At 61.5% G+C, this 21,724-nt stretch overlaps 3 protein-coding genes across 3 annotated transcripts in view; 1 reads left to right on the top strand and 2 right to left on the bottom strand.

Annotated features, from left to right (window-relative positions):
- Positions 1-3,127: 3,127 nt before the first annotated feature.
- On the top strand, positions 3,128-9,933 carry LOC119109237 (translation initiation factor IF-2-like). Its single transcript, XM_037232830.1, has 7 exons — positions 3,128-3,165; positions 4,718-4,948; positions 5,993-6,131; positions 6,312-6,507; positions 8,097-8,206; positions 8,746-8,923; positions 9,929-9,933. The coding sequence occupies exons 1-7, from the start codon at positions 3,128-3,130 to the stop codon at positions 9,931-9,933; spliced, it is 897 nt and encodes a 298-aa protein (XP_037088725.1).
- On the bottom strand, positions 9,633-12,831 carry LOC119110313 (katanin p80 WD40 repeat-containing subunit B1-like). Its single transcript, XM_037234089.1, has 4 exons — positions 12,732-12,831; positions 12,170-12,426; positions 10,637-10,831; positions 9,633-10,186 (listed from the first exon to the last, which is right to left on the bottom strand). The coding sequence occupies exons 1-4, from the start codon at positions 12,801-12,803 to the stop codon at positions 10,054-10,056; spliced, it is 657 nt and encodes a 218-aa protein (XP_037089984.1). The 5' UTR covers positions 12,804-12,831; the 3' UTR covers positions 9,633-10,053.
- A 1,985-nt stretch (positions 12,832-14,816) lies between these two features.
- The window catches only part of LOC119109236 (katanin p80 WD40 repeat-containing subunit B1), a 30,995-nt gene continuing 24,087 nt past the window's right edge, over positions 14,817-21,724 (bottom strand). The window contains exons 4-10 of the mRNA XM_037232828.1: positions 20,699-20,824; positions 18,778-18,965; positions 17,924-18,074; positions 17,140-17,196; positions 16,616-16,785; positions 16,079-16,271; positions 14,817-14,885 (exon numbers count right to left, since the gene is read on the bottom strand). Of these exons, the coding sequence (XP_037088723.1) occupies positions 14,817-14,885; positions 16,079-16,271; positions 16,616-16,785; positions 17,140-17,196; positions 17,924-18,074; positions 18,778-18,965; positions 20,699-20,824 (954 nt within the window). The remainder of the gene's footprint in view (positions 14,886-16,078; positions 16,272-16,615; positions 16,786-17,139; positions 17,197-17,923; positions 18,075-18,777; positions 18,966-20,698; positions 20,825-21,724) is intronic.

The following is a 21,724-nucleotide window of genomic DNA, read 5'->3' as shown; positions in this document are numbered from 1 at the left end:
GTCGTTTAAAGGCATCAAGGTTATGCCAAGATCAAGGATATGAGTCTCTCATGTGCGGGTTTCAGTTGAATAGCACAACTGTGAGCTGGTGACACTTTATGCAGTGATTATTCAGTTGCTGAGCTCGAGATCACGTCTGCCGGAATAAGCGGGTTCTGTGGAGGCACGAATCCCCGTCTAGTGATATTGGTGGTACAACATCCGGCGAATCAATTCCAGATTCTATATTTAATTCTGTCTAGCTGGCACCACTCTCCAAATGCATTTGATCTCAGAAAATTTGCTGCCTCTATTTTCTCATGTGATGACAAACCGGCAGAAACATAGTTTGCAGCGCAATTTTGCATTTCATATTGTAGCCGACACTATATTAATATTATAGTCATATCCGACTGACACAAGCCTCGGACACACCCAAACAAAACTACCAGAAGCTAAGTGACCATGCAATATAAAAGAAACATTGAGAGAATTATAAAATCTTCGTGCTCATTTCGTTCGCGTCGGACTGCTACTCTTTACTGCATACTGAGCTGAACGTACGCGCCAAAACGGAACATTCCCTAACGTGTAACTTTAACCGATCGTTTGCATGTTTGGTCCTTTCCCATCTGCCTTGGTGCCCACAGCCTCTGGAACAAGGAGCTGTTCATCTGGAAAAAGATACTCAGTGGCATGGGACGGCTCCCTGTAAGATGTTCAACGGTGTGTTGCTGGTCATGATAACTGTCAACCACCTCAGCCTCATCGGCGGTAAGATGCCTATTACCGTGTTCTGCGCAAAAACCTCTATGAAGATCATTCTGAACCCTATTTATTAGACAGCGATTTTGCGACAGCTGACACTTTGCTTACTGTCACCGTCCCAACAACACAACCGATTTGAGAATTTATGTAAGGTTAAATCAGTGTTCAACGAGTGTTGCGGAATTCACTGGCATAACCTAACTCGCCAAAAAAGTTGAGAAATGAGTGATATTTAATGCGCCCGTTTCAACTTTCTTGCCCAAGCGATGTTCTTAATCAGCGTGATAATACGATTTAACTGTGATATTTTAGAGGCTTCGACGCGTTGCAATGATCATTCTTTGATGTTAAATGCATGCCTGTATATAATGCATTCTTGAAGAACGGGTATAATAACCAGACTTAAGGATATTGTGTTTAATGAAGCTTTTGTGTTAGTTGAACACGCATGAGGGAGCACTCGGTATATTTGTTTTGTTAAAAGGCTTCTCCTTACGTTGTCATGCTGCGACTAGTTTTTGTTTTAGCCTGGGCTCTACGGGCAAGGATGCATGCAAGTTTTTGCAATGGGGGAGGGAGGGGGGACGGAGCCCAACCAGCAGTTTGCATGGAGAAAACATTGGCAATGTTGGAAAAACGTGGAAAAGCCCAAGTTTCCCCAACCGTCGTGGGGAATGTTTAGGGCTCTCAAGATGTCTCCGGCACCACCGACCATCACTTGGGGAAACATGGGGAAACATGGGATTTTCGCGGGCCTCTCGATAATCAGATTTGAGATTTGCTTGAGGAAGTCGTATTTATGTGCGTAATCGCCATAGGTAGAACGGAGAGCACTCGGGATTCCCGACAGGCCGTTTGGGAAAACGTTGAGAAATACCAATCGGGATGGACATTTTTCAGTGTGTAATCACCGTGAGCAGCTAGGGAAGCGCTCCCGACACCCCTGTTGGGGAAATGTTCGGAGACAGTCCGGAACAGATTAGGGTTGGGATATATATATATATATATATATATATATATATATATCTTCTGTCTTTGCAACTCAGTGTCTTATGCCCATGCGGTGCCTTAAGTGCCTGTGGACTGTAGAAAAACGACCCCCATTTTCCGACGCATATTCTTTTGTTACGATCCTTCAGCAGTATTGAACATCATGAGCAATGCAGTGCAACTTGCAGCAGATGAATAACTACACGCAGTTTTTAAACGTTCTTTGCGTTAAGTGTGCACCCACGCACCAATGCGTTGCAATGGTTATTTACCCCAAGTGCGGGTAACCACTGCAGCTGATGTGTCCTTAAAACCTAATAAATAACAGTGTTTCAGAGCTGAGCATATGAATGTCGGACGGTGCCTGCTGTCAGGTTCTCCGCGGCCGCGAGAGCTGTTCTCCTGCGAGGCTCGTGCCGTCGAGAACCCGTGTGAGAACGGCGGGGCTTGCCGCGTGCACGTGTCGGCCAGCCGCGCCGGCCCGCCAGTCGTCACGTGCCGGTGCCCCCCGGCGTGGACGGGGGCCACGTGCCAAATGGAGCGCGACCCATGCTCTGATGGTAGGTTCAGCCCTTTGCTGGCTGTCGGCACCGGCCAATGACTCCGGGAGCCTGAGTCATGGGTGTAATGTTGTTGTTGTTAACACTCCGTAATCAACATGATACGCAAAACTAGATACTGCTAGTGGACTTAATAGATTAAATCAGGTAAACATTCGGTGGACTTAAACTAAGCAAACTGGGAAGACTAGGTATTTTCATTTCACGCTTTATTCCCATTTTCATCATCTCTGTAACAAATGTGTGAATGCATCTCAATATGACGCCTGGCATTGGCCACAATGTTACTTTTTTGTAGCAAGCACCGACATCTTCCACCTCAGTTCTGTTGTGTTTGGCATTGCTGCGTCCCTTAGTTTGCGTCACAATCCTGCGCCTCGGTACCATCCGCCAAACTGTGTCCCCTCCGCCTCAGGCCCCGGTCCCGCCGCCCGGTCTCCGGCGTCAAGGGGGGGGGGGGGGGGGGGCTGCAGGTGCTGCAGGCAGTGCCGCCTGCGGCCCCGCCTCTACACCCCGGTCCCGCCGTCCGGTCTCCGGCGTCAGGGGTGGTTTCGGTGCTGCAGGCAGCGCCACCTGCGGCCCCGGCTGGGGCTGCGTCCGCAACTCCTCCAACACGCACGCGGGCTACGACTGCGGCTGCGGCGCGCGCTCTGGTTGGAGCCGGCTGCGCGAGAGTCAGCCCAGCTGTGTCGACATCGACGAGTGTGCGCTGTTGGTGCCAGCATGCTTCAACGGCGGCCGCTGCCACAACGAGGCCGGCTCCTTCAGGTGCACCTGCAGGCCAGGTCAGAGTGCCTAGCTGTGCAGGCGCCGTGCAGAACAGGGCAGGCATGAGAGGCCGGCTCCTTCAGGTGCACCTGCAGGCCAGGTCAGAGTGCTCAGCTGTGCAGACGCTGTGCAGAACAGGGCAGGCATGAGAAGCTGGTGAGCAGACACAGGGTCCGCACGAGGTGGCGTTGCACTTGTGAAACAGCCTTTACGGGTTCCTGATCGCGTCGGAGTGCTGGTGTGGTCATCAGATGCATGCGCGCGCTCATGCACGTGTGTAGAGTCCTAGTGGTTTGGTGGGTCACCGGGCTCGTCTCAGCCGCGTGTAGGACTTGCTGAGAGGTAGTACCAGTTTGCTCGAGTCCAACGCAAAGCATCTATCTATCTATCTATCCATCTATCTTTATATATATATATATATATATATATATATATATATATATATACGAAGATGAAAATACCGACCCTTAGCGGAGGTGTTCAAAAGCCATGCGGAAGACGTACTAAAATCGTAGAACGCCACAAGCAGCCTAGCGCGAACGAAAAGTAATGGAGACTGTCAGGTGATGTGATGAAAAACAACACAAGCTTCCAGCCTGCATGATTAAGACTGAAGTTTCAACGATGACGACTTGTAATTCCCGGAAAATGAAGTAAAAAGCTGGTTTCGCGCCACGTCGCGGTGCGTCGTGTTTGTTCATCGTGTTTAGAGGCTCGGAGGATGCTGCGTTCGTTTCAAGATCACCCTGAGTTGAAGTATAGTTGCATATGACACTGTGCTACACTGCACTATTGGGCGATGCTGTGCCGTATAACGCTTTTCTGTGATACTGTTCCACATGACGCTCCAAGACGATGCTGTGCCGCATTATACCGCTGTAACACGGGGTTGCCGCGCAGTGCTTCATACGTTCAGAGTCGCCTTCCATGGTGGTGATTCAGGGGACGCGACCCTGTTACCGTACAGTGACATGCTCCGCTAGGATGCATTTTGGTGACTGGCACTATTCGGCGTGGCTATCGGCTTAAACGGGATTAGCTTGTTTAGCTTGACAGCATAAACTGACGTACTCTGTGACTGAATGTGATGTAAAGTCGACGACAACAGCAAACGTTAGACAGCGTTTTGCTATTATCGCATATCATTTTTAGCGCGAATCCCACTGGATGCGTTTAAGTGCGCGTTCTAATCAATACGGTGATAACAGATTGGTCAAAACCAGGGGATGATTATGAAGTTGATGAAAGGGGGCTGGTGTAATCGGCGTAACTCAAATGTTTTTCTCTCTCAAAATGCAGCGGCAACTTTAAAACGCATGTCTTTTGTTGCTTTTGTTTCACTCTCCCTTTATGCGTGACTTAAATGCGTAGCAAAATGCGCGTACATTGTTGAAACGCCAGCATTGCGGTGCTCGGCATGGCGGGCGGGGGGGAACCGCTGCCGACACACAGTGGCGGGCGTCAGGGTCGCCGCGCCTGGCCCGCCCTCTGGCGGTACCGGGCGCTGCCCTCCCTCCCGCCGGCGGCCAGCGGCACTGACGGCCGCCCTGTGTGTCGACAGGTTTCTCAGGCGGCCGTTGTCAGGTGAGGGCGCTGCCGTCGCTGGCCGCCGACGGCTGGCGCGCCTGGTCAGCCTGGTCGCGCTGCCTCAGCGACTGCGGCCAGGGCGTACGCGTGCGCTCGAGAACGTGTGGGCGCCGCCAGCCCGGCTGTCAGGGCGAGGCAGAGCAGACCCGGCCGTGCCGGGCGCGCGCCGGCTGTGACCCCGACCAGACGGAGGGCGCCGAGCAGGAGGAGAAGGAGACGCAGGGAGACGACGGCCAGGGTCCGCACGGCCGAGAGGGGACGACGGAGACGCTGATCCCGGAGATAGCAGAGGACGGGTGGAGGCGCGAGGCACGGAGGACAGACTCACTGGCTCACCACTGGAAGATCCTGCATTTTCTCGGGTTTGAACCCGTTAGAAAGAAGCGTTCTCTAGCGCAAATTGAAAGCTACGAAGACTTCGAAATACCACTGATGAAAAGCGACTTTAAAGAAACCAGGGATGTGCGGGAAGACGAGAGTAAGGTGAACATTTGATACAGTCATTAAAGGAGCAAGGGAGATGCCGTAGATCCGTGCAACACACGGGCAACGTCGAGAAACGGGATCACTCACATGCCAAGAAACGCTCCAACGATAACGTCTCCGTGAATATCACAGAGCTTGCCACGTTTGGAAACCGCCCAACCCCAGAAACACCTGATGAGGAAGAAGTGACAAACCAGGGGCCGCCTCAGCTTCAGGGGCCAGATGAGTATGAGGTCCCGGACACGCTTGCTGAGGTGTCAACGGCAGGTCAGGACCAGTCTCAGACAACAGGAGGCCTTCAAGCATCCGTTTGGAGTGTGAGTCAGGAGCAGTCCTCAGCGGTACCAGGCAGGTTAGAAACACTCATTGATGACATTACTATCGGCAATGTCCGGTCACACACGGCAGGTGGCCTAGAAGCATCCGCAGTGGACGCGACGGCTGATCAGGAACAGACCCAGGTGCCAGGCCACGTAGAGATATTCTCTGAAAAGGCAGCGCTTGGCCAGAACTGGACCTCAGTGGCACAGAGTCTCACAATGGTCTCATCAGGCGAAGAGACGGCGTCCGCCCCTAACAGAACTGTGCCGTCCACCGGCGACGTGGACCTCCCCTCCGCTGCCCTGCTGCGGCGCCGCGTCTCGGCCGCCGTGGAGCAGGCGCGCACAGCTCTCTCCCGTTTACGTGAGGCGGAGGCGGCGCGCGCGTCCGAGCGGTCCGCCGCGCTGGCCGCCGCCGAGACAGCCACGCAGCGCCGCCGCCGCGCCGAGCAGGCGGCCGCCCGCCAGGCGGCGCTGCGCCAGGCGGCCGAGCGGCGGCTGCGGGGAGCTGCGTCAGCGCGCCGCCGCCGCCAGCGCGCTCGTCGCCGCAGCGAAGCTGAGCGCCGAGCGGCAGGGCCGACGGCGGACAACGGCCGAGGCTCGGCTGGCGGCCGAGCTCGAGCGGCGCCGCCGGCTAGAGCTGGCCGAGGCCAAGAGCGCGGCGCAGGATCGCGCCGAGCGGCGCCGTCTGCTGCACCGGCTGGCGGCGGACCGACGCCAGGCGGCTAGCCTGCGCCTCCGGCTGGACGCGGCGTGCCAGCGCGCGGCCGCCGCCGAGACGCGGGCGCGTGCCGCCGAGGCGGAACGGGAGGAGCAGCGGCAGCGGCTGCGTCAGTTAGCGGCGGCCGAGCAGGCCAAGATGTCCGAGCTGCGCCGTCGGGGAGAGGCCGCGCTCCGTAGCATGCTGAAGGAGGCTGCCACCGAGGAGCTGCGCGCGCAGGAGGCGAGCCGCGCCAGTGCGCAGGCGGCGTACCAGGCGCAGGAGGCCAGCAAGCGACAGCAGCAGCCGACGCGGACAGAGACGCGCGTGCTCACCGAAAGCAAGACTAGTGTGCTCGCCGAGCCTGCGAAATTGCCTCTGTGACCAGCAAAGCCTGGGAAAGGGACGATTTAGATATGTTACCCGAACGACAAGACCACAGTGAAGTTTTCCCGCAGCTTTGAAATTGTCCTGCGCGAGTGTCCTGCGACGAATTTGTGTAGGAAGTCGACTTACGCGTTGGGAATATAGAGCGTCAAGATGCACTGTGCTTGCGCGCTGTACGCAGCTACGCCGTATAATATACGCAGTTGCCGCATATTTCATGCTAGGTGCTCTGGACATTTTAATGCCAGAAAAGAAATGTACAATGACGATCACATGTATATTCCCAAAAACCGGGACACAGCTTTCGATGCGAACCTTGTGCATCTGGAATGCTGATGTGTTGGAAGTACCGCGACATTTTTGGAACACATGCTTAAGTCGCAACTCAACCGTTGCGTATCCGTAGGGGCACATGCTTAGTGGTTACACGTGCTGGGAGCAAAACCACATGCACGAAAACACCAAAACGCGTCAATGTTTTTCAACGTGGAGTCCTTGTTTCTGACTCTGGTGTCCTCGAGGAGCCGGACGGGATTGCGGCCGTCAGTCCGTAGGACTCCCTACGGAGTCGGGACTCCCGTCCGGTGACTGTGCGACAGCCAGAGGCATTCAGTTGTTTCGTTCGGGCATTCAGGTCCGCGGAATGGAACCAAGTGTCCACACGGATTGATGGCTGTTACAGCTAGCTCAGGGCTGAAGAAGCCCTGCCGCGGCTTGAAAGGCAATCGACATGTTACGCAATCTTACCAACTGTTGTGATGATAGGAAAGGCAGGCCGGTAACGAGGAAATGTGAAAGATTTGCGGCTAGGATCCTTGGCTAAGCGCATTTTCTCGTTCCGCACCATGGCCACAAATATCACAGCGTCCTGCTGGACCTCTGCTGCAGGTTTGGCTGGTTACTGCTGTGCCACTGTGGCAGGTTTCACCATCCGCCATGCCCACATGTGTTGTCACCAATGCCCGACACGTGCACTGCAGTTGTCCCCTCTCCTGACTGCGCCTGCCCCAGGTTTCAGGGGTCGGACAGTGCGCCGAGTCGCAGCCGGCCGCCGGCTGGAGTCCGTGGGGCCTCTGGTCGCCCTGCAGCAGCCGCTGCGGCCCCGGCCAGCGCAAGCCGCAGCCGGCTCTGTCTGCTGCTCGCCCCCGGCGCGTGCCCGCCACACGGCCAGCAGCGGCAGCAGCAGCCGTGCCACGGCGGCTGCTGGTCTGGCCCGGCGCGACCCTACGTTGATGTGACGCCGACGGCGCTGGCCGCGGCGGCGTGGCCTCTACAGCCACCTGGCCGACTGGTGGGCGCGCCTGCCGCGCCGCCGCGCCGAACCGGTGCTGCGGCGGGGCCGACCCATCCTAGACCGGCCGCCAGGTGTCACGGGCCGCGCGCCGGCCGCCGGTGGCGGCGGCGGCGGCGGCGGTGGTGATAGTAGTGGTGGTGGTGGTGGCTCGGCGCCCCCGAGCGAGAGCTGGCGGGATGACGGCGACGGAGAAGACGGCTGGGTGGACGGTGTGCTCCGAGTGGATCGGTGGAAGCGGAATGTCGCGGGGATCGCAGCGGAGCTGGACCGCCAGGTCGACGTCAACGAGACGGCGCTGGAGGCGCTCGAGGACGACCGCCAGCTGCTGGAGAGCGAGCTCACTGCGTTCGAGGATCTGGCCGCGAAGGTGGGCGCCGCCTCGCGAAACCTGGTGCAACGGGCGACCGCCTACGCCGCCTGGCTCCATCAGCGCCAGGCGCAGGTGCTCAGTGACCCAGCCACGAGCGCGAGCGTCCGCGATGCCGAGCAGCGCGCGGCAGCGGCGCTGAACGCGTCGGCGGCGGCCGATCAGGCAGCCGCTCAGCAGACGGCGCAGCTGGCCGCGCTAGAGAAGGACGCCGAAAGCGTGCAGCGCGCGCTGGCCGACAGCCAGGCGGCGGCCGGCCTCTGGCAGCAGCAGGCGGCCGAGGCCGAGGCGGCGGCCGGCCAGGCCGAGCGGGCGCTGCTGCCGGCCGCCGTGCAGCGCTCGCGTGAGGCCGAGGAGCCGAGCCGTGCCGCCCAGCCGCGCCGCGCCCGCGAAGCGAGCGCTGCTCCGGGACGAGGCTACCCGGCTGGAGGCGCAGCTGCGGACCGAGGCGGCCGAGGCGGAGCGGCTGCAGCAGGCGGCGGCGGCGGCGTCCGGCGCGACTCCGCCGCCTACCGTGAGGTCGCCCGCCTGGTCAGCAGCCAGGAGCGGCTGGTGGCCGAGCAGGCGGCCCGCCCGCCGCCGCTACAACCGCCCAGAACGAGCGGAGCGTGGCCGCGGAACGCCGGCGCGCCCAGCAGGCGCAGCTGGCCGCTGACACCAGCATCGGCGACCAGCAGGAGCTGCTGGTGCACGCTCTGGCCGAGCCGGCGGAGCTGGGCCAGCCGGAGGCCCCGCGGCGGCCGGCGCCACCCGTCAACAGCGTCGTTCGAGTGTCGGTGTCTGAGCAGGCGGCCCCTGGGCAGGGTAGCGCACCGGCGACAGACGTTCTGGCCATCCCGCTGTAGCCGGTGGAGGGGCTCGAACAGGAGAGGCGCGGCTCGAACACGACCCTAGTGCCGGCACGTCACGGACAGTGATTGCTGACGCCCCGCAGCATTGCCCCCCCCCCCCCCCAGTCTTTTTATTGGTGTTTTAACGTGTCACTGAGGCGCAGTTTCTGAGATCTCCATTCCGCGGTGAACATCACCATCGCTTGCTGACGGCTGCGGTCCGTTTCTCGCCACGTCCATAGACACAGGACCTCATTAAAAAGCGTTGTATTAACAAGACGTTACGTTTGATCTCAGCCTAGGCGGGGGAATGTTACTGTCGGCCGGCGGCCCTCGGCCCGTGGTCCTAGCGCCCGTGGCGCCGACGGCGCGCCGCAGCGCCAGCCAGCGCACTGCCAGCGAACGCCGCTCGTAACGAGATTAGTAGCTCGCGTCCGGGTGTTACAGACGCCCGCGAGGCGTGGGTTAGCCGTCGGCGGCGCAAAACAAGCGCGCCGGGAGGTCTCGGTCTCGGACCACTGCGCCGGCCCGCTCCCCGAGCCGGGCCACGGCTCAGACTGGCTACCGGAAGGCCACAGCGGTCTGACGGCCCGCCCGTCATGCGGACGCGCCGCGCGAGACAAACGAAACAATATCACGAGAACCGAATCCCACACACACTCACACCTACCGACCAACAGAAATAATTGGCACGTAAAAATGACATTATGCATCCGCGGCAGCGGGGAAGGCAGCTCCGATTACTTGCACATGATCGCACACAACAGGAACTGAGATCGTCTGACCCGGTCCGTATGTACAGCGCTCCGGATCTAGCGCGCTCTCGATCTCTGTCCGCCGGCCCCGTCTCAGCTGCCCCCTCGCTCCCGCTCGCTCCCTCTCCGTCGACTAGACTAAGCGCGCCGTGCCGGGCCGGCCGGCGCCCGCGGCCGCGCGCGGCCCCAAGGCACGGGAATTTGGCGCGGCCCCGGCCACGGCTATTGCAATCACAGGTGGCGGCGAGCGTGCCGAGCGCGCTCAGTCCAGCGCCTGCATCAATATGTGCAGCTCACGAAACGTCTGGCCGATCTTGCCCTGCAGCGTCTGCCGCTTCAGCAGGAACGCGCGTATCGACAGCAGCTGATCGTTGCAACCCTTGCATTTGTTGTACCTGAAACAGGCGGCGACGCCCGCGTTAGTGGGGAGCCGCGGCCGTGCTGAGGTCGTCGCGAGACCGACGGCATACGGGCTGATGTCGCCACCTCTCCAGACCACTGGCAACGCACTAGTGGCAACGATTCGAAGCAAACGAACACGAACACTGCCGAATCAAACCGAGCATCGCTTTGCTTTGACGCCGGCATGCTCCCAGCAACATGGAGCACGGCAACAACATCTGGCAGCAATGCTACGACCGTCATCGAGGTGAAGTTCTCCAAAAAGTTATTGCAGGAGAGCAGGTATCGTTGTGTGCACACGTGAGGAGTAACGAGTTGAGAGAAGCCCGGCAGCAATACTGGCTAGTGACGGGGTCGCCCAAAAGTTTCGCCGACCGCCTCGCTCGAACAGCGCGACAAGCCACTGTCCAGTCGGTGTGATTGATGGAGTCGGTGCAGCTCACCTCTCTTCGCGGGAGATGTCCACACCGTGCGTGTACACGGGGCTCTGGATATTGGTTTTGATCATGTGGGCGAAGTTTTTCAGGATGAGTTTGAGCGAGTTGCAGCCCACAGTCATATACATCTCGTATTTGGACTGTAGTAGCTCCTGTATCGAGGGCAACAGCACCTGACATATGTCGAGATTCCAGATCGACCTGCCCAACAAGGAAACCGTGATCAGAAACGCCAGAACAGCAGTAGAACACGCAGCAGGAACAGCCCTGCGGGCCAAAATCAGTCCACAGAACAGCTGCCTGACTGAGCGTGGCCAGCCAGCACAACCCAAAACCCCTTACCACAACACGGATATATATGGCTGAGCGTGGTCACCCAGCACAACCCAAAACCCCCTACCACAACACGGATACATATGGCTGAGCGTGGCCAGCCAGCACAACCCAAAACCCCCTACCACAACACGGATACATGTGGCGGAGCGTGACCAGCCAGCACAACCCAAAACCCCCTACCACAACACGGATACGTGTGGTGGAGCGTGGCCAGCCAGCACAACCCAAAACCCCCTACCACAACACGGATACATACGGCGGAGCGTGACCAGCCAGCACAACCCAAAACCCCCTACCACAACACGGATACATGTGGCGGAGCGTGGCCAGCCAGCACAACCCAAAACCCCCTACCACAACACGGATACATACGGCGGAGCGTGCCGACCGTCTTACAGACTCAAAAACTGGCGAGGACGACTGTGGTAGCGGCTACTGCCGACGCAAACAACCAGAAACGAGTGACAAACACGCCGCCAGCCAGAAGACAAACATTCACACACGAGCACGCGCACACGCACACACGCCACAAATCATGCGGGCGGGTCCCTGTCGTCGGTTTATTGGATGTGGGTTACCACCTGGCTGTGAAGTTCTGTCTTGCGGCTCCATGCAAAGCTAGATGATCACGCGTCCCTTCGTGCAGCCTCACGTTCAGCTGGCTGGAGTAGGGCTACCCACGGTGCCCGCCCTTCCTGCCACGGTGAGAGGCAGGCGACGCCACATGCCTCGTCAGCTGAGTCCGTCGTAAAGCCCCAATGGTGCGCGCGCGCGCGTACTGGAGTAGAGCACACGCTGCCTTAAGCCTGCTCAGAATAAGCTGGCTGACCGGGCGCCATACTCGCCGCCGCAGGTTAATGCCTGAGCAGACGGCCATACCCACGGCCGCAGGTTGAGCTAACTGAGCAGGCGGCCATACCCACGGCCGCAGGTTGAGCGAACTGAGCGGGCGGCCATACCCACGGCCGCAGGTTGAGCTAACTGAGCGGGCGGCCATACTCACGGCCGCAGGTTGAGCTAACTGAGCAGACGGCCATACTCACGGCCGTAGGTTGAGCTAACTGAGCGGGCGGCCATACTCACGGCCGTAGGTTGAGCTAACTGAGCGGGCGGCCATACCCATGGCCGTAGGTTGAGCTAACTGAGCGGGCGGCCATACTCACGGCCGTAGGTTGAGCTAACTGAGCGGGCGGCCATACTCACGGCCGTAGGTTGAGTTGACTGAGCAGGTCGACGCTGACGGCCAGGTCGTGCCGCGCCACCACGTGCTCCATGGCCGTCTTGGCGTCCTTGCTGCACCAGAGCGAGTGCGTGATCTCCAGCTGGCGGTGCCGGTTTGTCAGCACAGACATCATCGAATCGTGGCCTTTGACGATGCTGCTGAACGCCTCGGCCTCGGACACGGCCGACTGCGCCGAGTAGTATTGGCTGCCGCCGAAGCCCAGCCGACCGAACTTGTTCTGTGGGCGCGGCAGACGCGGACACTCAGTCAAACCCAGCGCGACAAACGTAACGTGCGCACCTGTACGCAGACAGCTGACTAAACCCAGGCGGCAAACACGACCGTCATGCATGCAGCTGCCGCTAAAAACGTTGGGCATCATCAGCGTCTTTATAACAGCGGCTGACACGGCAGAGACAAAACACACATCCCGCACAGCCGGGGACTCACGCATCTCCTCCCCAGCTCTGAAGACGCCGACCCCGGCCCGCGACCCCGCGGCGCCGGCCCGCCGTCGGCAGCGGCGCGGCCGCCGGCGCTCACCGGCAGGAAGTCGTCGATGTCGAGGCCGGACGGCTTGTCGCCGGTCATCGGCACGATGTTGCGGCCCTCCATGTCCGAGTCGGCGGCCGAAGGCGGCGGCGGCGGGGTACTCGTGGCGCGTGTACGAGCCGTACGGCGGCTGCGTGCCGGTGGGCGCCGGGCCGACGGCCGCCTCCGGGCCGCGGACGATCACCGGGTCGGACGGGCTGTGTCGAAGGCCGGGCGGCTGCGGCCTGGGGCGAGCAGACGCGCGGTCACAGCCGGCACCGGGCAAACAATGCGTCACGGTCGCAGCCAGCGACGGCCACGTCATGACGCACAGCATAGCCATATCAAAACCACACAGACGCGCGGAGCCAGACCCCACCCGCCCGCAATACAACGCTTGGATCATTTACAGCCGGGTCTGGGAGAGTCGCCGCCGACACTGAAGTCTGGTGTCACCTTCACACGGCTCTGACAACGCAGGTCGCCGCCGCAGCAGCCCACACCGGGGGCCGACCGTCCCGCATAGCTTGGACGGTCCAGAGCGGGGCGGCAGGAGCGGCCCGCCGCGGCGGGTCCTAGCATCGTTCCCAGGCCGGTCGGGGCGGCCCACGCTCAGCGCCCGCACGGCTGCGCCGTCCGAGCCGTGCGATACGACAGACGGATTGCCAGTGGCTGGCGGAGGCTGCAGCGTGCCGTCAATAATATGCGTACTACTGGGCGTGTATGACGAGCACCGAGAGGCGCAGGGGCTTCGGTCGAACCAACGGGCTACGCGAGTCGCACGCCGCGGCGTCACCTCGATCCTCACGGAGGGGGAGGGGGGAGGGGCTCTTTTCCAGCTCACGGCCATGGAACGCTCGACATTCTCCGCAGCCTGAGATTCCTCCCTTCCCTGTCCGCAATCAAGGCAACCGCCAACGAGCCCTCTTCCATTTTCTATTCATCCCAGCGCGCCATCGCTTCACTAACACGTACACACATTGCTTCAGCAGACCCCCACCAGTGGCCAACCCTCGTAGCCCCAATAACGAGCGCCTCCGCTCCGCACAGGTGCGTCAGAGGCCGGGTTCGGTATCACGCTCGTGACGCCCAGAAACGGTGCGCCACAGCCGTCACCGGCATCGATTTCTGTCGACCAAGTGATCCAGCATGGCGGCACCGACCGCGGCGCGTCACGCACGGGACGGCGCCGGTTGAGCTTCGGTCGACAGACAGCGGACGACACGGGCTGTTACTGTGTCGTTACCCCTGCACGGATCAGCCGCGGCCGTCCACATCGCCGACCCGGCCTGGCTGCCCGCAGCGACACCACAGGCGCCCAAGCGGACGACACTGGCCGCCGTCGCATCACTACTGTGAAACAAGCCGCGCGGCGCGCGGCGTCCGGCTCCCTCTACTCCGAACCACACGGGGACCGATGCGAACCGATACGTCAGAACGTCTACACATGTTTCAAACTGGGTAGGGACCGGTGGGTCCCTCGTCAGCCAACACGACCAGCTCCAGCGGCTGCGGTGTGGTGTCGTTCGGCTCCGGTCCGTACCACGGCACAGCGAGCGACGGTATTGACCTCCGATAGCCGTGTTTACGCCAACTGCCCATCGGTGGCCCTACCCGGAAACACGCCCCGCCAATCTGGCTTTCTGGCGGCGGCCACGCAACAAAAACTCCGCCACTAATACCGCTGCCGCCGGCGCGGCCTAGAAACTGTGTTACCATGGTTTCATGGAAAAGCAATGTGCAGCACGGCCTTGTTCACGGCCTGGCGTCGCGTGTGTGGAAGCGCGAAACTTAGTGGGGGGGGGGGGGGGGGGGGGGGAACACGCCACATCACCGGACCACCCTGGACATTACTTGGGAAAACGATACACATGCCATACAGTCTACATAAGCAGAGGTGCGTCCAGTGCAGTTCAAATCCCTGACTGGCTCTCATGCGACTGTCCCGTCGCTCCTCTTTGTAAATGCACTCGATCGGAAAGAAAGCGAAGCGAACCGAACATCCATTCTTCGGCCCTTTCATCTGGGAATGTCCAAGCGAAGGCTCTGCAGCCGTGCAGCGCCAGCCGGAGGCGCCGCGGCGGCCGGCACGCCGTCTCACCTGTACGGCTCCGTCGGGATGGGCACGCTGTCCGGACGAATGTCAGGTGTGGAGTGGTACACGGCCTGGCGGGCGGCGAGCGGCGCCCGCGCCGGCGAGGCGGGCGCGTACCCAGCCGGCAGCCGCCGCGGCGTCGACTCGGCAGGTGGCAGCGGCGGCGGCGGCGAGCGCGTCGGGGGCTCGGTCGGCGCGGCGGCCGCCGGACGCGACACCGGCGGCAGATCTGGCAACAGAGGACTGTCCTCAGCACAGCTGGCCGCCAGGCGGCAGCGGCAACGGCGGCAGCGACAGACCGCAGCTGCGCGCACAGATGGCCCGCCCAGACCGCAAGTCCGCACCGAACACCGTCACCCAAATTCACACGGGCTCACTTTGGGGCGCGCGCCGCCGGCAGCACAGGCAGCAGGTCCCCATGCCAGCCGGCCGACCGGTCGATGCGCAAGGCGGACGCCAGGCCGGCCGGCCGGCGGGTTCAATAGTTTACCTGAGGAGCGCACTGGAGCGGCCGGCGTGGGTAACCGTGACCGGGCCGGGGCCGGGGCCGGGTGCGGGGCCGGGGCCGGGGCCGGGGGCGGGGCCGGGGCCGGAGCCGGGGCCAGGACCGGGGCCGGCGCCAGCGACGGTGGCGGCGGCGACGGCTGCGGCGGCTGCTCCGGCTCCGGCGGCGGCGTGCGGTTCACTGCAAGACGGGCGACGATGCAGAGTGCGGCATGCAATACCAGGCCGGCCGGCAGACAGAATGCGGAGAGGGAAAGTGCGACAACCAGAGGCAGTGGGCAGACGCAGGGAATGGGTGCGGCGTATTGGAGCGATAGTGGTGCCATAGTAACATGTTGTGTTCGATGTGGCCCAATTTTCTCATTGGCAACGTGGAACATCCAGAAAGCATGCATATTGCCCTAAATTGTGACAAAATGCACGTAACATGGAGCTTAAAAAAAAAAACATCGGAGGTCTGCGTATTCTACAGGCTACATCACACACATTCCGGCAAGTACTGCTGAACGGTAAACATAATCGAGTATCTGCTTCATTTCTACGGCAGGCTCCATGTACATACAAAATGGCAGAACACCGAAGACACCAACCGACGAGTGCAGAGACAGATCGCAGACAGCTTCCCGCATACTCCCCTCATGAGGTCCCACTCCTGCAATCCGTGCGAGAGTCCCAACGGTCGCCAGCCAAGCGTGCCCATGGGACCCGCCGACCGTCCCGCGCCGGGGGAGGAGGGGAGGCAGGCGGGGGCCCCGCCCACCTCACGGTGCACCGCCCGGTCCTGGCCGAGACGCCGACCGTCGTCCCGCTCGGACCACTCACAGGTGCGCTGACGAGGCCGGAAGATGGTAGTGTAGTCGTTGACGTCCTTGACGTCCACCACCGAGAGCGTGTCATCCTCCGGGTCCGTGTTCACGTTCGTGTCGGACGAATCCTCCACACGCACCGCCATACTGGACGGCGGAAAGAAGAAGCTGAACATCGTGCGACGGAATTTGAAGACATGGGAGGAACTGAGGCCCACTGAGGATTTGGAGGGACGCCGCGAGCTTAAAGTGCCTTCTGTCCCCATGCTCCAGGTTCGCCTACGACGGAATGTCCTCGTCCAAACAAAACCGACTGAGACACGTGAAAAATCGCATTGATAGCTTCCACTGTGGAAGAGCATAACTGCAGCCACATAACAACACAACGCCTCGCCCACCACACGAAACGATAGCACAAATCACACGATGATCGGCCCAAATACAGCCCAAAGTAACCTCAACTGATTCTCCACATGATCCACATCACTCACTCGTTTCCGTTGCCGTCTGGCGGCTTCTCCTTGATAAAGCTCTTCCGGACGTGCTGTCCGTGACGGAAGGCGGGCGCCGTCTCCTGCATCTGCGGCCGACCGAACGGCTGCACCTTCTTCAGGTCCACCATGTAGATGGACACGTTGGAAGAGTGGAAGGCGGCGCCGATCTGGGGACGAGCGGGTGTCACAGCGCCTTCCCAAATCAGCTGCCACCAGCCGGCGCCCGGTCAGATACGGACAGTGGGCAACTCAGTCTGTGACAAGCTCGCCTGCCCGACTATACGCGCAATAGGGGCTTCCAAACAGAGCTCGTTCTACAGCACAAGGCTCATATCACAAATTAGAGGACTGGGTTACCCGGCTCGAGCACAAGCAGACACGCAGCCCAGTACCCAACGGATCAGGGCACCCACGCCCCCGCCCGGACCCCTGGTAGGTCCAGTCCTGGTGACCACGGTCTCAGCGGCTGGTATCGGCCGACCGGACGGGAGCCGGAGGAGCCGGCCCCCGGAGCCACGCACCATGGCCAGACAGGCAGAGCGTATGAGCGACTCCTCCAGCAGACTGGGCCGCCGCTCCTGAGCGGCCGAGCGCCGGCGGATCGGCGGCAGCGGCGGCAGCGGCGGCCGCAGCGGCGACAGCAGCCGTCTCCGCTCCATGACGCGCCCCCGGACGGCGTCGGAGTCTGCCGCGCGCGGCACCAAGTCCACCGACACGCCGGCCGCGCCGCAGTCGGTCAGCCGGCGAAAGGGACGACGGCAGCCCCTCGCGACTGACAGACACCGCTCACGCCTGTCGTCCTCTGCGTTGGGGGCCGCGGTGACGAACCGCCGGCTAACCAGGCGCCCGCACCGCCCGCCGCCCGCCCACTGGGCTCGCGGAGCGCGCCCTGGCGCCGCCGCAATCTCGCCATCGGCAGCGACCGGCAGGTGTCCGAAACGGTCCGATCGCCACCGCGATAGGGCTGGCGTGAGGCGGGCACGCGCCCGCGGCCGGCCATCACCACCCGGCTGGCGTCGGACCAGCAGCGACAGGAGGTGCGGAGTGGCGGCACAGCTCACGCGACCGCCATTATCAGCGTCTGGCCGCGAGGGGTACGACGTCCAAAGCCGGCCAGGACAAACTTCGATTATCGATCTGCCTCCTCACGGGAGATAGCCCCATGCAGACAGCCAATCAGGAATGACACCCGGCGACCAGTTTGGCTTGCGGTCCACGTCGCGAATCAGCCGTTGTCGACTGACAGCCAAACGCCGATCGCCAACGGGCGCAGGGAGCCCACTCCCCCGGCCGGCCCACACTCACCAGCTGCGTCTGCGCCACGGCGATGTCGTGGATCTTGCCCCAGCCCATGGAGACGGTGTCGAAGGAGCGGAACGGCTCCCAGCCGTACACCTTGAGCAGGTCGTGGCAGCCGGCGAACACGCAGTCGCCGTCGCCGCCGAACGCGATACACCTGCGCAACGATGGGGGCGGTGATAAATCCAGGTGGGACGTCGCAGGGACACCGAGCTCGGAGGCCGCGCGGACAGGCGCCAGACGGTGCAGCGGCTCCTGCGCGGCCGAGGTAAGACGATACGACACGACACTGCTGACACGGACCGGAGGCGCCACGTCTGTCTTGAAATGGCGTGACAGTGACTGGAGAGGAACGGCTCTCCAGGGTCGCAGCCAAAGGAAGGATATCAGGTAGACGGAGGGCGCTCAGGTGACTCACGCCAGAGGAAAACCATGGCGGCGGCCGTATCCGCCCACTCCGTGGCCTTTGCATGCTCACACCGTAGTATAACGGGACGGCGCAAACGAACTCGGGGCGTAAGTCAGCTATAATGCCGCGGTCGAACATTTTCGCAAGCAGATGGATGTTCTGCACATGATTACACTGACCGGCGTGATCGGACCGAGCCGTACAGGATTAGCCCGGCCCTTGCTATTCCGAGGAGACTGCAATAGCCGTCAGCCGGGCATCTCTCGTAGAATCCTGATCAGCCCCACGCGGCCTGCTTAACCCGAGCCATCCGGCCAACACCCGTGATTGATGCCGGCGGCCGGCCCTGATCCGTAATTGGTGGGCGCCGTGGGACCTCGTCGCGGGCGGCCCGCACGCGCCATTAACACCACCGAGCGGTGATTGGCTGGCGGCGGGCGCGCCGGCTCACCTGATTGGTCCGCACTCGCCGTCGGTACTGGTCACCAGCTGGAAGTTCTCCAGGTCCCAGAAGTTGACGATACGGTCGAAGCCGCCCGACGCCACCAGGAACTCGTGCGGGTGGAACTCGACGTCCACCACGGGGCCGGTGTGGTGCGTCAGCTCGGTCAGCATCTTGCCGGCCCGCAGGTCCCAGAGCTGCCGGCGGCCGAGCAACAGGTGGTCACGCTCACTCCCGCCGTCACGCGCAGGCCCGGCCCGGCACCAACAATCCACCGCGCCCGCGGCAGGCATCGCACCGGCACCGCCGCCGTCAGTACGGCCGCCTGTCCGTCGCGTCCAACATACACCGAAGAGAAGGCGCACAAGCTACGCGTCGTTCATGAATATTTCAGCGCCACTCGCAGGAGGCCGTGCTTAACGTTAATGCAGCGGCCTATCGCACCACCAGTCAGTACTATGCACCGCGTCATAACTAATGCACGGGAATTAATGGGCAGTCGCGGTTGTGCGACCCACGCCACCCGCAGCTGGGCACCAGGGTTCACCACAAGGAGCGTATTTTGTCTTCAACAGTTGTCAGAACATGACAGGCACGATTAAGTAGCGACACTGAGCGAAATCCTGCAATTCGTTTTCACTCGTGCTCTGACTAAGTACTGGGAACATCAAGCTGGAAAAAATCGAGCCCGGTCTGCCACACCGAGGCTGACATTGATCGAACCAATTCGAACCCGCTCTGTCGTACCGCGGGTCACATTCATCTAACCAATCACCAACCGGCAGCGGCGGTTGGTGGCCGTGTTGACGGCATCAACGTAGCGACCAAAGGCAACACCCACGGTGATCGTCGGTGTTGTCCTTCTTCACCACGTGACACGTCCGAGCCACGTGACGACATCAATATTTCAATATCCGGTCGTTAATTACACTCAACAAAAACGTCACAACGCTCAAGCCAAGGAGTTTGAGCGCTATACATCTAAACACGACTGTAGATGTCAACAATTCTGTGGCCTACACATTGGCCGCATTAGTTTCAAACCACCTGGCGATCCAGTCTCAAGCGTCGATCGCAAGGCACATCTCCGCAGCGGGCGGGCGGGAGACATCCGAACCTCGCACGGGCGCGCCGCAACCTTGCATGGGTAGCATACCAAACACCCCAGGCCACTGGCCCGCCCGGTGTGACGGCGGCGACCCCGGCTCGCATGCTGAGCTCGCACCAGGTGTGATCCCCGGCTTGCATGCCAAGCACATACACTCCCAATAATGGGAGTGGCAAGAATGGCAGCCGACGCACGCCAAGGTGGTGCCCTGGCTACTTCAGGCGATTATGTTGGAGGACTGTCAACAGAGCATGTCACGAATACCTCAGACGCCTCCCCTCCCCACCAAACGGTTGGCCCTCCAGTCCCACGTCAGAAACTGCAACTAAGCCCCTGGCTCTGGACGAACAAAATGCGTGTGCCTCCGCGTCTGGACTGCGTTTCCTGACACCGAGGCCCACACAAGCGCACCACTCGCTGCTGGATCGCATCGCTGCCCGACCACTCACAGACGGCGGGAGGGGGGGGGGGGGGGGACACTCGGCGGCTGCAGAGCCGGCCGCGAGCCTCCTCCGACCGGCGAGTGGCACCGCCCACTCATAGACGGCGGGAGGGAGTGGGGGTAGGGGCGGAGGGTAGCACTCGGCGGCTGCAGAGCCGGCCGCGAGCCTCCTCCGACCGGCGAGTGGCACCGCCCACATCCCGGTCACCCCGAGGGCGGCCTCTGTGGACGGCGGCGACCGGCCGAGAGCATGGCAAACACGGCCGGCGCCCACGCGGCTGACATCAGCCCCGGCCCGGCGCCGGCCGCTGCCGACCCCGCTGAGTGGGCCGGCCCCGCCCCCACGCGGCGCCGCCGGCGAGCGGGCGTCCGTGACCGACCTTGACACCGCCGTCCTCGCCGGCCGACGCGATCCACTGGCCGTCCGGCGAGAACTTCAGGCTGTTCACCATCTGGCTGTGGCCCTTGTACGTAAAGATGCAGCCCTTCCTTCGGATGTCCCACAGCTGAAATGGAGGAAAGTGACGTCACGCCACTGGAACAGGCCGATCAGCTGAGATGAAACGTAGCCAGCTCCAGACTTGAGGCAGCTGAATCACGGGAACGGACCATGTGGTGGAGCGGGAGGGGAGACCACATGTGGTAGAGCGACAAGGCACATGCGTGATCGAACATCACGCGACATGGCTCACGGACGAAGTCCATATAGCACAAAAGTACAAACAGGCGACCCACGTCTCCAAGATAAGCCGAGCCCTGTCTGGGAAAGGAGACACCTGTGGCGTGGCCACACCGCACAGGTGCACTCGTCACCCCACAGGAAGGGGGCACCACCGGCCTTCGACGCGGCCCAACCGCCACCGCCTGCGCTCGATCGCCGCCCGTGGCGCCTCCCTCACAGCGCCCTGGACGCGCCCGAGTCAGCAGCGCTGCCCGGCGCCGTCGGCACGCCGGAACGCCTCAGGCGACATACGGCGGGTCACCAGGAGTGCGACTAAGCGGACCCGGCGGCACAACAGTCAACAGTCGTGTCAACAGTCAACAGCCAACAACAGCCGTGCTGCGGCGACCGGACGGCGACGGCCACGCCGCCGAACAGGCTGCGATGACACAAGCCAATCATAGGACTATCAAGCCGGGGGACATCAAATTGGACGCAAAGGCCCTCCTTTGAACTTCAATTGAGCTTCAACTGAATGGAAGCAGCTAGAATTGAATAGCGCATGGCGCCTCGGCACGTCTGACTGCCGCGGTTGATCACACAGCACATCGGCGGCGCGTATAAAGCCTGGCTCAATACAGCCGCATGGCCGATGACTGCCACCAATTGTGCCGATCACAGCTAAAGCCGTTTGACATCGCACCGGACGCGTGCTACACTGCCCAACGCCGGATAAACCGGCAGC

The sequence above is a fragment of the Pollicipes pollicipes genome, unplaced genomic scaffold, assembly GCF_011947565.3.
Source record: "Pollicipes pollicipes isolate AB1234 unplaced genomic scaffold, Ppol_2.1 Scaffold_7231;HRSCAF=8579_pilon_pilon_pilon, whole genome shotgun sequence".
NCBI classification, from domain to species: domain Eukaryota; kingdom Metazoa; phylum Arthropoda; class Thecostraca; order Pollicipedomorpha; family Pollicipedidae; genus Pollicipes; species Pollicipes pollicipes.
The sequence above is the reverse complement of the archived record's forward strand: the minus strand, read 5'-3'. Positions and strand labels throughout refer to the sequence as shown.